The sequence below is a fragment of the Capra hircus genome, chromosome 25 (assembly GCF_001704415.2).
Source record: "Capra hircus breed San Clemente chromosome 25, ASM170441v1, whole genome shotgun sequence".
NCBI lineage: Eukaryota > Metazoa > Chordata > Mammalia > Artiodactyla > Bovidae > Capra > Capra hircus.
Genome location: NC_030832.1, coordinates 16,929,042 through 16,944,278, shown reverse-complemented (window position 1 = coordinate 16,944,278; position 15,237 = coordinate 16,929,042). Strand labels below are relative to the sequence as shown.

The 15,237-nt window shown below is 44.1% G+C and overlaps 1 protein-coding gene across 2 annotated transcripts in view; it reads right to left on the bottom strand.

The window, feature by feature from the left end:
* Positions 479 to 15,237, bottom strand: part of TMC5 (transmembrane channel like 5) — an 81,747-nt gene continuing 66,988 nt past the window's right edge. For both annotated transcript variants that reach the window (XM_018041009.1, XM_018041010.1), the window contains 5 exons: positions 11,481 to 11,654; positions 9,179 to 9,257; positions 3,039 to 3,143; positions 1,807 to 1,849; positions 479 to 1,056 (listed from right to left, as the gene is read on the bottom strand). In XM_018041009.1, the coding sequence (XP_017896498.1) occupies positions 1,010 to 1,056; positions 1,807 to 1,849; positions 3,039 to 3,143; positions 9,179 to 9,257; positions 11,481 to 11,654 (448 nt within the window). In that variant the 3' untranslated portion in view covers positions 479 to 1,009. The remainder of the gene's footprint in view (positions 1,057 to 1,806; positions 1,850 to 3,038; positions 3,144 to 9,178; positions 9,258 to 11,480; positions 11,655 to 15,237) is intronic.

The following is a 15,237-nucleotide window of genomic DNA, read 5'->3' as shown; positions in this document are numbered from 1 at the left end:
GCATTCATTCAGTTCAATTCAGTTCAGTTGCTCAAGCATGTCTGACTCTTTGCTACCCCATGGACTGCAGCATGCCAGGCTTCCCTGTCCATCACCAACTCCCAGAGCTTACTCAAACTCATGCCCATCAATTCAATGATGCCATCCAATCATCTCATCCTCTGAGGAGAAGAGGATGCCCTTCTCCTCCTGCCTTCAATCTTTCCCAGCATCGGGGTCTTTTCCAATGAGTCAGTTCTTTGCATCAGGTGACCAAAGCTTTGGAGTTTCAGCTTCAGCATCAGTCCTTCCAATGAATATGCATTCATATGTACACACATATACATACATATATATTCCACACATCACCACTGATTTCATGTTTGGTTCAACCTAAGACTGATGATCATGTATAAAACCTCACAGGGACAGAATTCCAGTCCATACATCCCCACCCCAGTCCAATCTGAAAGACTCGTGTACTCAATACACAACAAAGTTCATAGATGAGACCTCTGGTTGTCTTTCATTTTGGGGTAACATGGGGTTATTTTTAGTTCCAAGTCATGAAAAAATGCAGGTTCCACAATCTAGAGGTTTCACATCCTTGACTGAGGATCACAATTTTATTCAGGCTGGACCACTTGTCTTAGCAGCAGTCTCCAAACCTTTGCCAGGTCTGGGAGTACTAGGAGGGGAGATTTCTAAGGACCAAGAATTCATTACATAGCTCTTAAAGATAAACTGTAACTCTTCCCAGGTTTTTGTGAACTAGTTCAAATACTACAACTGTCTTTATTGGAAAATCTCAAATATTTTGTCTGGAAAAATCAGCAATTCAGGTATAGAAAACCCAACAGGGAATGCCCAATTTTACTTCAGTATTTACATTGTAGTCAGTTTCCACTTCTGGCTAAAGGTTTGAATTTCCCATCTGGGAAGCTCCTAAAGGCCCAGGTGGCACGGAGGAAGATGCTCCATCTTTATCTTCTTTCCTTATTTGGTTGGCGTCTGGGTGCCACGATAATTATCAGGCCTTCGGATTATCTTCTTGAAATGATTGCCTGAATCTCAGGTCTGGGTTTGATACAAGAGAAGAGATGTTAGCACAGATGCACACTGGCCCATATCTCCACTGGAAAGACCAAAGTGGCTTTCAAGATCCCACAGCTTCTCAGGCTTTCTCTGCTTCCTCCTTCTAAGTTTCTTCAACTTTCCCCCTTGAATTCCCACCATTGGAGGTATCAGAAATACTATTCCAAAAAGATGAGTGGGTTTATTCATTTGTCCATTTCCTCCCCAATATTCATTCCCCTTCTGGCATCAGTCACAGGTTTTCTTTGGAAAACTACCTTTCTCTATTCTCTCAGCCCCTGTGGTCTCTATGTTGTACCACCTATATCTAAGATAAGGCCTGTGACTAAGATCTGGCCAGTGAAGCCATCACAGTATCTTGATCACAGCAACTGATTCATGGATGAGTACATCACCCAATCAGATCAAATGAAACATAAAGGGGATTCTGGGTCTCCTGACCACTAGACTTGAAACTGCAAAGATTCAAGAAGCTAATAAAGTTGTCTTGTGATTATCTAGAGATCATATGAGAAAGGAGATAACATGGAGAAGAACTGAACAGAAAGAAACCAGGTCTTATGACATCTGTGAGTCCGTGCTTCTGGCTATGCCTAAGGCAAGAAGTAGTCTCGAGTTTTTGCTGAAGCCAGTTTGGGCCAGTGACTGAATCTAGAAGCAGTTTTGACCCTCTGTCTTGGGATCTATCATCTGGATGAATCAGACCTTCTTCAGTGCCAGTCGGGTACTCACCTCGAGCAGCATCATGTTGCCTGACATGCAGAGGGCCCCATTGCTAAAAAAGAAGAAAACAAGAAATCTCATCATTAGAAAATTGTGTAGACCTCAGATCCTGCTGCCTAGGTGATAAGACTTGCGAGCCCCACCATTTTAAAATTAAGAGGTGACAGATTAAGGTCAAGATTCAGTCACAGAAATATCAAACATGTTCTGTTTTATTTTTTATAGACAGTGATTCCATTTATTTAATCTTTCATTTCACAGATATTTACTGAACATTTAAAACACACCAGGTAATATATTAGGACCTGTGGCTGCAAAGGTACAGTCATGGTCCCTGCCGTGATAGAATTTTGAGCTGGGCCTCTAAGTCCCTTACCTGTATCATGCTGATGGTATTAATTTGCACAGACAATAATCAACATGGCAGTCTCTTTGGACAAGATCATAACTTCTAAAAGTAGTAGCATTTGAATTAACATGGGTTTACTGTTTATCCACATTTTCTAGGATACCAGTGAAGTCAGTGCAGGCTTTGGTACTAGAGCAGGGTTCTAGGGATCTCTCAAACCCTTTTGGTAAGAATAAAATTTGCGAAACCTTTTTAAGAGCATGATATGGCAATATCTGTTAACATTATCATGCATATGCCTGAGGCAGATAAAACACTCACATACAAAAACTATAATAAAAAGGTTTCATTACACATTGTCTTTAGTATCAAAAAAAACAGGGAACAATCCAAATGCCCAAGTATGTACAAACTGAAAGAATGTTTGAGATACAGTATTAAGCAGGGAGAGGGGAAGTTATGTATAAAATATAGCCCATTTTTGTAATAAATAAATAAAAAAGAATGTTAGTAGATGTATGGATGTGTGCAGATGCCTGGGGGAAAGATCTGGAAGAATATACACTGAAGCATTAACCTAGTGGGGAGAAATTTCAAGGCATTTTTCATCCCAGTGGGACACACTTCTGTATGGCTGGGTAATAGAAAGATGTATGCAAGCTCCAGGAGGGAACGGCCTTACTGTGTTACCACAATATTACCATGATATTGTATTACCTAGAACATGGCCAGGCATAGAATATGGTGAATGCATACTATATTTTAAAATTAAAGTAAAGAAATGTTAAAACACAGAAAGTGAAGGGCCCAGATGTGATTCTAGCTCCTGATGCACTTTTCACAGGAGGACACATCCGTGTCACAGGGATCCCAAGGCAGCCTGCAGCCTCACCTCCGAATCTCTTCTTTCCAGTGTAAATAAGGTGGGGTTTGCTCTCTTCTCCATACCTTGCAGCTTGATCAACTTATCTATCAGGAACATTTTGTCTTTGCCCTCCTGCCAAGAAGGAAAACAAAAACAAAATTATGGAGAATGAATGATGGTGTGGGGTTGAGAAGCAAATGGAGGAAAGGTTGATTTTTAGGCAGGTAGGGTCCTGGACGGGCTTCCCTAGGATCTCAGCTGGTAAAGAATCTGCCTGCAGTGCAGGAGACCCCAGTTTGATTGCTGGATTGGGAAGATTCCCTGGAGCAAGGATAGGTTACCCACTCCAGTGTTCTGGGGTTTCCCTGGTGGCTCAGATGGTAAAGAATCCACCTGCAATGGAGGAGACCTGGGTTCAATCCCTAGGTTGGGAAGATCCCCTGGAGGAGGACACGGCAACCCACTCCCGTATTCTTGCCTGGAGAAGCCACATGGATGGAGGAGCCTGGAGGGCTACAATCCATGGGGTCACAAAGAGTCAGAGGCAGCTGAGTGACTAAGCAGAGCACACCGCACAGGGTCCTGGACCCCGTGGAGGCTGGAGACTGCTGCCACATTACTATTGATGAGAGAAAAGAGACATCTCACAGCAAAACCAAATTAACCCCCATAGCCTTCCCAAACTGTAATATTCTCCTCTAAAGCAATTATCCTAGTAGGCTGAGTAGTAGCTTTCTCTAGTCTGCTGCGAGAAGCAACCTACACACCATTGTCAGAGGGCCCAGGACAAATGGTTTATAGCATCCCTCCTCTTGGCATGCCTTTTGCCCTGGAACACTCTCTGGGGGCCCAGCATTGCCTGGCTCTGCCCTGTCCTTCCACTGAGAATGTCAAAGTTTATAGCTCTGCATTGAAGAACATCAGATATATTTCCTTTGTCAAAGTTATCTGTGTAAGGGCGTCCCTGGTGGCTCAGTGATAAAGGATCCACCTGCCAATGCAGAAGACGCAGGTTCGATCCCCGATCTGGGAATATCCCACATGCCACGGACCACCTAAGCCCATGCGCCACAACTATTGCGCCTGTGCTCTAGAGCCTGCTGAGAGTCAGTTCCTAGGCAGGTTGATAAGAAGTCCAGCGGTCCCCAAGGAGAGAAGGGTCTGGAATTCTCAAGGAGGAAAAAAGGACAAACTTTTTCCCTCTACATTCCTTAGGATTATATAACAATAATGTATCCTGCTCGAGGATGTTCTCTGGAAAAAACCTTCTGGCTAATCCTGTTTTCTTAAAATGTCAATTATGGGAGTGGGTCTAGTAAGGTCTTTACAACCTCCAGGCATTCTTTTGATTCACTGTAATAAGTAATTAAAAAACATCTAACTCCATTGCTAACACTAGCGAGGGGGCACTCTTTCTGCCCCCTTCTGATGTCTATGTCAGAAGCTTTCTCTATCCCTTTTATACTTTAATAAAACTCTATTACACAAAAGCTCTGAGTGATCAAGCCTCGTCTCTGGCGCCGGATTGAATTCTCCTCCAGAGGCCAAGAATCCCGGCATCTTTCGTGGTTCAGCAACAGCCTTTCACTGGGAGTCACAAAAAGAGAACCCACCGCAATGAGAAGCCTGTACACAGCAAGCAGCAAGAGGGTAGCCCCTGCTCAGGGCAACTAGAGAAAATCCCACACATCAGTGAAGACCCAGCACAGCCAGAAATAAATAAATATATAAAAAATTTTTTTAAAGTTATCTGTGTTAACAAAGTAGACCCTGACAAATAACTCCTGAATTGGGAAAGAGAGCAAAGGAATGGGGTATGCCTTCCCCAGGAGGGGGACTCAGTTTCCTATGAGTCTATTACAGATAAGAGAGTGCTGAGGTGAACTAGCACTCACCTCGTGGTCTATCCAGTCTAGGTCAATCCCATTTTCCATGCCCTTGTTTCTTCCTAAACTTTCACCCACTCATTTCAGCATCCACCAGCGGATCTTGCTTGCAACAATTATTACTGCGATATTTGATTTATAATGGCCTTCTATTTCCCTCATTCTTTCTACATTTAGTAACTGAAATTCTTCTGTAAGTAAGCGCTGTCCATGGTAATTGGTACTTTTAACAAGTTCCCCAGCTGTCTTGGGTGTGGCCAACTCGTTTGAAAATCACTGGTCTGTAGCAACTGTTTGCATACTCTAGTGTGAATTAGAATTACCTGGAGAGATTGCAAACTCATAGGCTTTGCCCAACAGAATTTTGACTCAGGAGGCAAAGTTGCACTGTAGCTGAGAGCATAAACTTAGGAGCTGCCTGATTCAAATCCCACTGTTACTAGCCCTGTGCCTTTGAGCAGGTTGCTTCACTCTATAAGCATCCATTTCCTTAATTTAAAAATAGAGGTTTAAGGAGTGAATGCACTATAAAGTGAGTAGTAAAAATTAAATAAGAATCTTTGTTCATCACTTAGCACAATGCCAGGCATCAATAAGTGCTCAACAACACTGTTATCTGTTGCCTCCATTGCTTGGAGGAAGGAAGGGTAATAAGAATTTGCAATTTTAACAAGGAACCAGGAGTTTTGAAAGGACTGTTCCTGAGCCTATTCCCAGTCTCTTTGAGTTCTTTTAGAGACAGCAACCCTGTCTTTGTGGTCCACATTCCAGGCAAGACTCCCAGGCAGGCAGATCTGCATGATGTTTATGGTGCCTTCCTGAAATGATGTCATCCCAGTAACTCCTGCGTTTACCTGACACTACTCTTACAACAGAAAGCATTAACATCAAATCCCTCCCACATTGAAATCTTCATAAGACTTGCCCCAAACATTCAATGTTGTATCAGAAAACTATGAGTAACGTTTCTGGGGATAGGTGGGAAAGAGCTTAGCTAACTAACCCATCAAAAATACTAAGATCATGGCATCTGGTCCCATCACTTCATGGCAAATAGAAGGTGAAAAAGTGGAAACAGTGACAGGTTTCATTTTCTTGGGCTCCAAAATGACTGCGGACATTGGCTGCATCCATGAAAGTAAAAGATGCTTGCTTGGAAGGAAAGCTATGACAGATCTAGCGGGTGTGCAGGCTCAGCTGCAACTGCGTCTGTGATCCATGAACCGTAGCCCACCAGACTCCTCTGTCCATGGGATTCTCCAAGCAAGATCACTGGAGTGGGTTGCCATGCCCTCCTCCAGGGGATCTTCCTGACCCAGGGATCAAACCTCGATCTCTTATGTCTCTCCTGCATTGGCAGGCAGGTTCTTTACCACTAGAGCCACCTGGGAAGCCCCATGACAAACTTAGACAGCATATTAAAAAGCAGAGACATCATTTTGCCAGCAAAGGTCCATATAGGCAAAGCTATGGTTTTTCCAGTAGTCATGTATGGATGTGAGAGTTGGACCATGAAGAAGGCTGAGCCCCTAAGAATTGATGCTTTCAAATTGTGGTGTTGGAGAAGACTCTTGACAGTCCCTTGGACCACAAGTCTTCTTGCAAACCAGCCAGTCTTAAAGGAAAATCTACCCTGAATATTCATTGGAAGGACTGATGCTGATGTTTAAGCTCCAATACTTTGGCCACCTGATATGAAGAGCCAACTCATTGGAAAAGACCCTGATGCTGGGAAAGATTGAAAACAGAAGGAGAAGAGAGCAGCAGAGGATGAGATGGTGAGATAGCATCAATAGACAAGAATTTGACCAAACGTCAGGAGATAGTGAAAGACAGGGAAGCCTAGTATGCGGCAGTTCATGGGGTTGCAAGGAGTGGGACACAACTTAGCGACTGGCCAACATCAACAACTAACCAATGCTCTTTCTTTACAGTACAAAATGCGCCAACTCAAGTAATCTGAAGCCCCAAAGATTCAAGCAGATAGACTCCTATAGTGTCCTGCTTCTTCCTCATATTTTCAGACATAAGTGCTCACAGTTACGTTGGTATTTAGAGAAAAAGGGAACTAGTCCAGTAGCGATGACCATCTCACCATGTCCAGACTTTGATCTCTAAATACCATTTGATCAGGACTCCTTGAAGAAATGCCTAATTCCTATTCTGAGACAGGAAATGAACAAGATGAGTCCAGACCATCTTATCTTTGCAGAGAACAAGGAAGCAACCAAAGACTCCTGGGATCATGTCAAAAGAACTGAGGAGCTAATTCAAAAGGATTTTCTCTAGCAAAGGATGAGACTATTTTAAGCATAAACAAATGATTACAATTGAAAGATGACAACACATACTTAATGAATTCATAATGATAACTTCTTATTGGCCATATTTGGAGGTTCTAGGTTTAGTGAGTTGAATAGTGTCTCCTTTTTTAAAAGATATGTTTAAGTTATTCTTATTCAAACCCCACCACCTGTGAATATAGTTTTATTGGAAATAGAGTCTTTGCAGATGTAATTAAATTTCAGGGTTTTTTTTTTTTAATATATGAGATCATCGTGGATGAGGATGAACCTTAAATTCAATGAGAAGTCCTTAGGCGAGAAGGAGAAACAAAGAGAGAAAAAGACCCCGTGAAGATGAAGGCAGAGATGGGAGTTATGAAGTTATGCCAAGAAACGCAAAGGTCAGTCAGCAGCCACCAGAGAAAATGAGAGAGGTAGGGAGAAGACTCTTGCTCTGAGCTTCGGAAGGAAGCAGCCCTGCTGACAACTTGGCTTTGGACTTCTGGCCTCCAGAACTGTGAGGCAATACATCTCTGTTGTTTTAAGCTGCCACATTTGTGGTACTTTGCTTTGCAGCCCTAGCAAATGAATACACTGGAGGACCAAATCATCATTTTGAAAACAGGGAGATCAGCCCTGGGATTTCTTTGGAAGGAATGATGCTAAAGCTGAAGCTCCAGTACTTTGGCCACCTCATGCAGAGTTGACTCATTGGAAAAGACTCTGATGCTGGGAGGGATTGGGGGCAGGAGGAGAAGGGGACGACAGAGGATGAGATGGCTGGATGGCATCACCGACTCAATGGACGTGAGTTTGAGTGAACTCTGGGAGTTGGTGACGGACAGGGATGCCTGGCATGCTGCAATTCATGGGGTTGCAAAGAGTCAGACACGACTGAGCGACTGAACTGAACTGAACTGAAATAAAGGGACTCATGTATTTAACCTCATCTTTCCTCTCCTGAAGCTATTTGAAGGTGCTCTAACAGTTGATGAGTAAAAATTCTTCTTTTATAGAATTCCAGCTAATAAATGCAGAAGAAATTCTAGAATTAGAGTACCACTATTTTGCAATCCCTAATGAAATAAATGGACAATGAATAAAAAGTGCATGCTGAGTCACTTCAGTCATGTCTGACTCTTTGCAACCCTATGACTATACTCATCAAAGGCTGCTAAATCCATTAGCTCAAAGACTGCTGGGAAGCTTTATGATGGATAGGTTAGCTGACCAAGCATGGACCCACAGATTGTTCTTAAGATACAAAAAAGGAGACAATCAAACATTTTATGTTATGAGGTAATGCCATGAGAAATATTGACTTAAAGCATCACCTATGAATTATTCTGGCTAAAAAATTTAATCTGGACTTAATCAGGTCTTTGAATTTCACCATTCATTTACAGGAAACACACACAAAAAAAACACAACCTATTAAACACCACTGCAGGGTTGAAATTCAGATATATACAGAATGAGGGAACTACTGCATGACAAATGACCTGGTTTCTTCAACAATAAGTGGCAAGAGAAGAGGGAGGTGTGAACAGTTAGAGATTGAAAGAAACATTAAAGACATATCAACCAAATGCAACAAGTGACACTTTTGCAGATTTTTCACTTGAGTAATCCTGCTGTAAAAAGACATTAACTGGACAACTGGGGAAATTTGGCCTTTGACTGACTATAAGATGATAGTAAGGTATCATTAGTTTTTTTAGGTATGATGATTGGTACTGTGGTTATGTTTTTTAAAAGTATATGAAAGAGTCTATAGATAAAATGATATAAAGGCCAGGATTTACTTGAAAATAATCCAGAGATTTACAGCAAAGGGACAGTGTAGAGGACATGAGAGTACACAAACGTTGATGGTGGTCAGGGCTGGGTGGTGGGAAGGTTCATTCTACTATGCTCTTTATTGGATGATGTTTGAAAATTTTCATTGCAGAGTGTTAAAGGTGGGGAGGGTAACAAAGGGGTCCAATGGACTTACATTAATGATCTGTTCATGGAGCAGTCTTATCATAATCTTCCTTCCCTCTGTGATCTGCCAGTAAAGGTAAGTGATGATTCTGGAAGAGAAGAAAAGAAAGAATGGCAGGCGCTCTCTCCAATGCTTTGCAGGAAAGAAAGAATGGCAGACACCCTCTCCAATGCTTTGCAGGCTCCTAATTTCAACTGGGTCCATAGGAACTCGTATATTTGCTTACAGATGGATGTTGGCCCAGCCAGCATTCCTGCAAAGATGTATCTGGGTGACTTAGAGGTTAACTTCATTTTAGCAATAGTTCTCAGGATTCTACACATAAATCACCTGAGAAGTGGAGAAAAGACTCCTGCTGTGGCCCCTCCTCAGATCAATTAATTGAGCTTTTTTGAGCACGAGGGCAGGCATCAGTATCTTTTCTTCCTTTTATAGCTTTATTGAGGCGTGGTTGACATACTACAAAATGTACTCATTTTGAGCGTAATTCAATGAGTTTTAGTTAATTCATATAGTTATGCAAACTTTACCCCAAGCTAGTTTTACATTAATTTTTTAAAATTGAGACAGAATTTACATATAACATTGAGTAAGCTTAAGGTGTTGATTTGACGCGTTTATATATTGCAGTATGATTACCACCATGGTGTTAGCTAACACTCCCTCATGTCATGCGATTATTATTTCTTTTTCTGTGGTGAAAACATTTAACAGTATTTTTATTATTTATTTATTTATTTATTTATTTGGAGGCTTCCATGGTGGCTCAGTGGTAAAGAATCCGCTGGTCAAGCAGGAGACCTGGGTTCAAACCCTGGATCCAGACAATCCCCCTGGGGAAGGTAATTGCAACCCACTCCAGTATTCTTGCCTGGCAAATCCCATGGACAGAGAAGTGTGATGGGCTACTGTCCCTGGGGTCACAAAAGAGTCAGACACAACTTAGGGACCAAACAACAACAAACAAGAACACATTTATTTTTGGCTGCGTTAGGTCTTGGTTGCTGCGCAAAGGCTTTCTCTCTAGTTGCGGTGCATGAGCTTCTCATTGCCATGGCTTCTCTTGTTGCAGAGTACAGATTTCAGCAGTTGTGGTGCACAGGCTTAGTTGCCCCAAGGCATTTGGAATCTTTCCAGACCAGGGATCAAACCTGTGTCTCCTGAATTGGCAGGCAGATTCCCAACCATTTGACCACCAGGGAAGTCCTTAACAGTATTTTTAACTTATTTTATTCATTTATATTTTGGCCACTTGGCTTGTGGGATTTCAGTTCTCAGACCTGGCACAGCAGTGAAAACTCAAAAGCCATACCGCTAGGCCACCAGGGAACTCCAGAGCAGTATTTTTTCAGTGTATATGATTCTAATGTGTAGCCAGAATTTGGGAATATGGACAGTGCTATTCAAACTTCCGTGTGATACAGACTTCCTGGGATTTTGTTAAAATGCAGATGCTATAGGTCAGGGTAGGGTCTGAGAGTTTGCATTTCTTACAAGCTCCCCAGGGAATTAGAAGTTTGGAAGAGCAAGAGAGGAGAACTTCCAGTTTTAAGTAAGAAGGCCAAAGGCAAACCAATGTTGGGAGGGAGAGCATGACCAACAGCTAGGAGACCCAGTTTCCAGCCTCCTCTACAATAAATAGACTCTACAGCCTGGGCACTATCCCTGTCTCTGCAAGTCATCACTTCCACCTGTAAAATCCAGGCGGGGGTGGGGGGGTGGGGGGGGGTGGGGTCACTCAACAATTGGCATCAGCTGGCTCCACTGGTCTGTGCTGTTGAGTTGTGTCTCTGTGTGAGGATGGACAAGCTCAGCCATCAGAATTTGGCTTCTAAAGAGGAGCAGCCGTCAGCAGACCAACTGTTCCTGCAGGAAAAGGAGTCCAGTCTTGGCAGATCTTCCACTTTTTCATAAGAAGTTAGAAATCATTTTAAAGTTTGAAAATGAAAGTACACTAACCCATATATCAATAACACCCAATCCACTTTAAGATAGTCACAACCTCAGAAAGAATCACACAGTAATTTGCCTAAGCATTCTCACACCCAGGTTTTTTCTTTTGGTTTTCATGTTAATTCTTAAGAAGGAACAGAGCAGGTGTTCCTTTCTTCATAAAACAGACCCCCCAAAAGGACAAGATATTAAATAACTTCTAGAAAAATTCAACGGCAGAGTTGGGATGATGCAGAACACGGAGCCACACTGCAGTCTTCACCTTCCCACCAAACACCTGCCCCTCCCAAGCCTAGCCGCCCGCATGCTGAGTTGATGGGGTGTTTCCCCCTCTAGTCTTCCGAAGAACCCCACTTACAAGACAATGAGGGTGAGGATGAAGAAGAAGTGCACGCTCCCGATGAGGTTCTGGTAGATCCAAACAACCCACGGGTAGCTGCGCCTGTCATTCAGGGTGTTGATCCAGCTGTAGATGGACTCAATGAAGAAGGGCAGACCTCGAAACGGACCACAATCAGCTGAAGGTTTCAATCTGATAAAACAAGGGACAGGGAAACATCTCTAGCACCAGACTCAGGTATAGTTTTTCTAGACTAGGCCAGTCCTTTCTGGGCTCTTAACCTGGAACCAGTGATCCCTGCCTGCTCCATCCACATTCCCTTCCAAAGGAAACCCTCTCGCTCACAGGCCCAGCTGGTGTGTTTTGTACTCATGACCTGTATTCTGAGGACCAGCTTTTGGACAGCACTATCACTTGATCCAACCGTCACCAATCCAAAGACCAGGCTGTGACCTCAGCCATGTCCTGGCACAAAGAAATGAGCTGGGGCTATAGGACTCTCTTCCTTAGGAACTTGAACTAGGAAATATGAAGAGGGGAGGCTGTAATCTACGGAAGCTGCTCCTGCTGCTGCTAAGTCGCTTCAGTCATGTCCAACTCTGTGCGACCCCATAGACGGCAGCCCACCAGCCTCCCCTGTCCCTGAGATTCTCCAGGCAAGAACACTAGGGAAGCTAGAGCTGTAATAATGGCCACATGAAGTCAGTTGTGAACAAGCAGAAACTAGAGGGCACCAAGAACTGGTTAGGAAGAGAGAAAAGAGCCAACGCGGTGAGACAACTGAGAACATCACACAACAGAAGAGCCTGCCCTGAAGCTGCCAAGTTCAAGTTCTACAGGTATTCTAAAAAGTCAACTCCCTTGTGCATTCATTTGCTCATTCATTTGACAAAGGCCCACTGAACTTGTAACTGAGGCAGGAGATAGATGGGCTCCAGGCTAGACATTTGCAACTAGCCTCCTGTATATATTTCTCGAGGCAAGACATAGATGGGCTCCAGGTGAAACATTTACACTCAGCCTTCTGTTTACACATCCAGATAGAAATAACCACAGGAACAGGGTAAAAAGCTGGCTTTGTCTCCAGCGGACACTTTAAGAGAAAAATAATGGTCAGGGCTGGAAAAGAAAATGGCAACCCAACTCCAGTACTCTTACCTGGAGAATCCCCATGGACAGAGGAGCCTGGTGGGCTACAACCCATGGGATCACAAAAGAGTCAGACACGACTGAAGTGACTTAGCACACATGCAACAGCAGAGGCAGAGAGGAGCTCAGTCTTGCCCGGATAAAAGATAAAGAGACCACATTTTCTCATTCTTGAGGTCAAGGAGACCTCCTCAGCTACACATCTGCAGAAGGCTCCTTGGGGTTAAAAAGGAGGGGGCACCACCCCATAACAGGCGATGCCAAGCCTCCCACAGGCCTCTGTGCTAGAATCCATCTTGGCTAAAAGGTACGCACGCATGTTGGAGAAAGTTCCCAGGGCAGGTAAGGTATGGAAAATCAAGATAATTGGCCAAAGGTAAACAAAGACCCAGAAAAAATGCCCTAGATAAATGATTTCACTTCCTCTTTACTGGAGGAAGCTCACATTCTTTCTCTCCATGTGTGTATCTCTGCCTTGCCTTTGTCTTAAATTAAAAAAAAAAAAATTGTTTCTCTGTGCGCTCTCCCACTTACTGTACTGCATCTCTAATAATAAATTTTGTACAGGTTTTTTTTTTGTAAAAAAAAACTATTTTTACAGTTTTTGCCTCCTTACAACATTCTTGCTTTCAAGCATGGCAAGAGCCAGGGATATTTTGCTTCTAGCCTCTAGCCCTTGCTGGTCTAGCAGCTAAGAATCCTGCTTTTCACCCAGGCTATCCAGGTTCAATTCCTGGGCAGGGAAATACAATCCTGCTTCAAGCCACCACTCACTGCTGTCTCCTCGAGATCAGTAGCAGGCACTGTGCTAGATACTAGGCCTGGTGAGCCCACAGTAAACAGAACAGACATGATACCTGCCTTCCCAGGTTCTAATGGGAAAGATGGTCAAGCAGTGAGGGTACAATTAAACAAAGATTCAAAGGCATTTCTGGCGTGAACTAGGAAATGAAGAAAGGAAACTGCCCTGAGAGAAAAAGGGAGGAAAAGGGGATGCACAGAAGATGGGGATGGTCATGAAGGGCAGATCTTCAACAGGACTTTCGAGCTGAGAGAGGAGAGAAGGTCAAGCAAAGAGAGCAGGTAGAGCGCTTCAAACAGATGACTCTGAACAGACTGAGAGGCTGGGGAAGGATGGAGCCATGGGAAGTGAGGTTGCAGGGGTAAGAGGGAGCCTGACCGGACGGGGCCTTTCAGTTCATTAGAGGAAGTTCTGTTCTCTGTGTGGAGACCAGGCTTCTCCCCAGCTGGGACCCTGCAGGACCTGGAGGAAGTGAGGGGTCTGTGCCAGTCAAGACAGGGCACCTGACAGGTGGTGACCAAACTCAGATGTGTTCCTCCCTTTGTGATAGCATCTGTTGGTTACCAAGGGATCTTGGGCTAAACACTGAATGAAGCATTTTCTGATCTGTAACATCTGGGGCCTTACTGATGCTAGAGAGACTGCCTTTCCCAGGGCTAGCCTACAAAGCACGTCTTTCATATGCAAACCAATGAGTCCAGAGCCCACATCCCACCCCACCTCCTCCCTCAAGCGCTCACACTCTGGGCCATTGTTCCTCTGCTCCCACCACCCCAGCGCCAGGTACCAGACAACCCCAGATGGCCCCTCCACCCCAGAGCCCAATGAGATTATTCACATTTGCCCCTCCTAAGCCTGCTGACCCTGCCTTGCCTTCTCCTCCCACTGAAACCACAGTAAAGACTTCTGCCCAGATTTACTACTCTCTCTCTCCCTGCCTCTGACAGATGCTGGTGCCTCCTCCCAACGTGGCCCCCAGGGTGGGACAGATCCCCTCCTTTTGGGGTCTGTATTTATTGTTGCTGTTGTTCAGTGGCTCAGCCACATCTGATTCTTCGCAACCCCATGGACTGCAGCACGCCAGGCTTCCCTGTCCTTCATTATCTCCTGGAGTTTCCTCAAACTCATGTCCATTGAGTCAGTGATGCCGTCTAACCATCTCATCCTCTGTTGTCCCTTTCTCCTCCCGCCTTCAATCTTTCTCAGCAACAGGGTCTTTTCCAAAGAGTTGGCTCTTCGCATCAGGTGGCCAAAATGTTGGAGCTTCTGCTTAAGCATCAGTCCTTCCAGTGAATATTCAGAGTTGATTTCCTTTAGGATTGACTGGTTTGACTCTTTACTGTCCAGTCAGTCAGTTTGGTCACTCAGTCATGTCTGACTCTTTGCAACCCCACGGCCTGCAGCACACCAGGCTTCCCTGTCCTTCACCAACTCCCAGAGCTTGCTCATACTCATGTCCATTGGGTTGGTAATGCCATCCAACAATCTCATCCTCTGTCGTCCCCTTCTCCTCCTGCCTTCAATCTTTCCCAGCATCAAGGTCTTTACCAATGAGTCAGTTCTTCGCATCAGGTGGCCAAAGCATTGGAGATTCAGCTTCAGCATCAGTCCTTCCAATGAATATTCAGGACTGATTTCCTTTAGGATTGACTGGTTTGATCTCCTTCCAGTCCAAGGGACTCATTGTTTGCTGTCTAAACAATGGAAACAGTGAGAGACTTAATTTTTTTTGGGGGGGCCTCCATAATCACTGCAGATGGTGACTGCAGCTATGAAATTAAAAGACGCTTGCTCCTTGGAAGAAAAGCTATGACAAAACTAGAC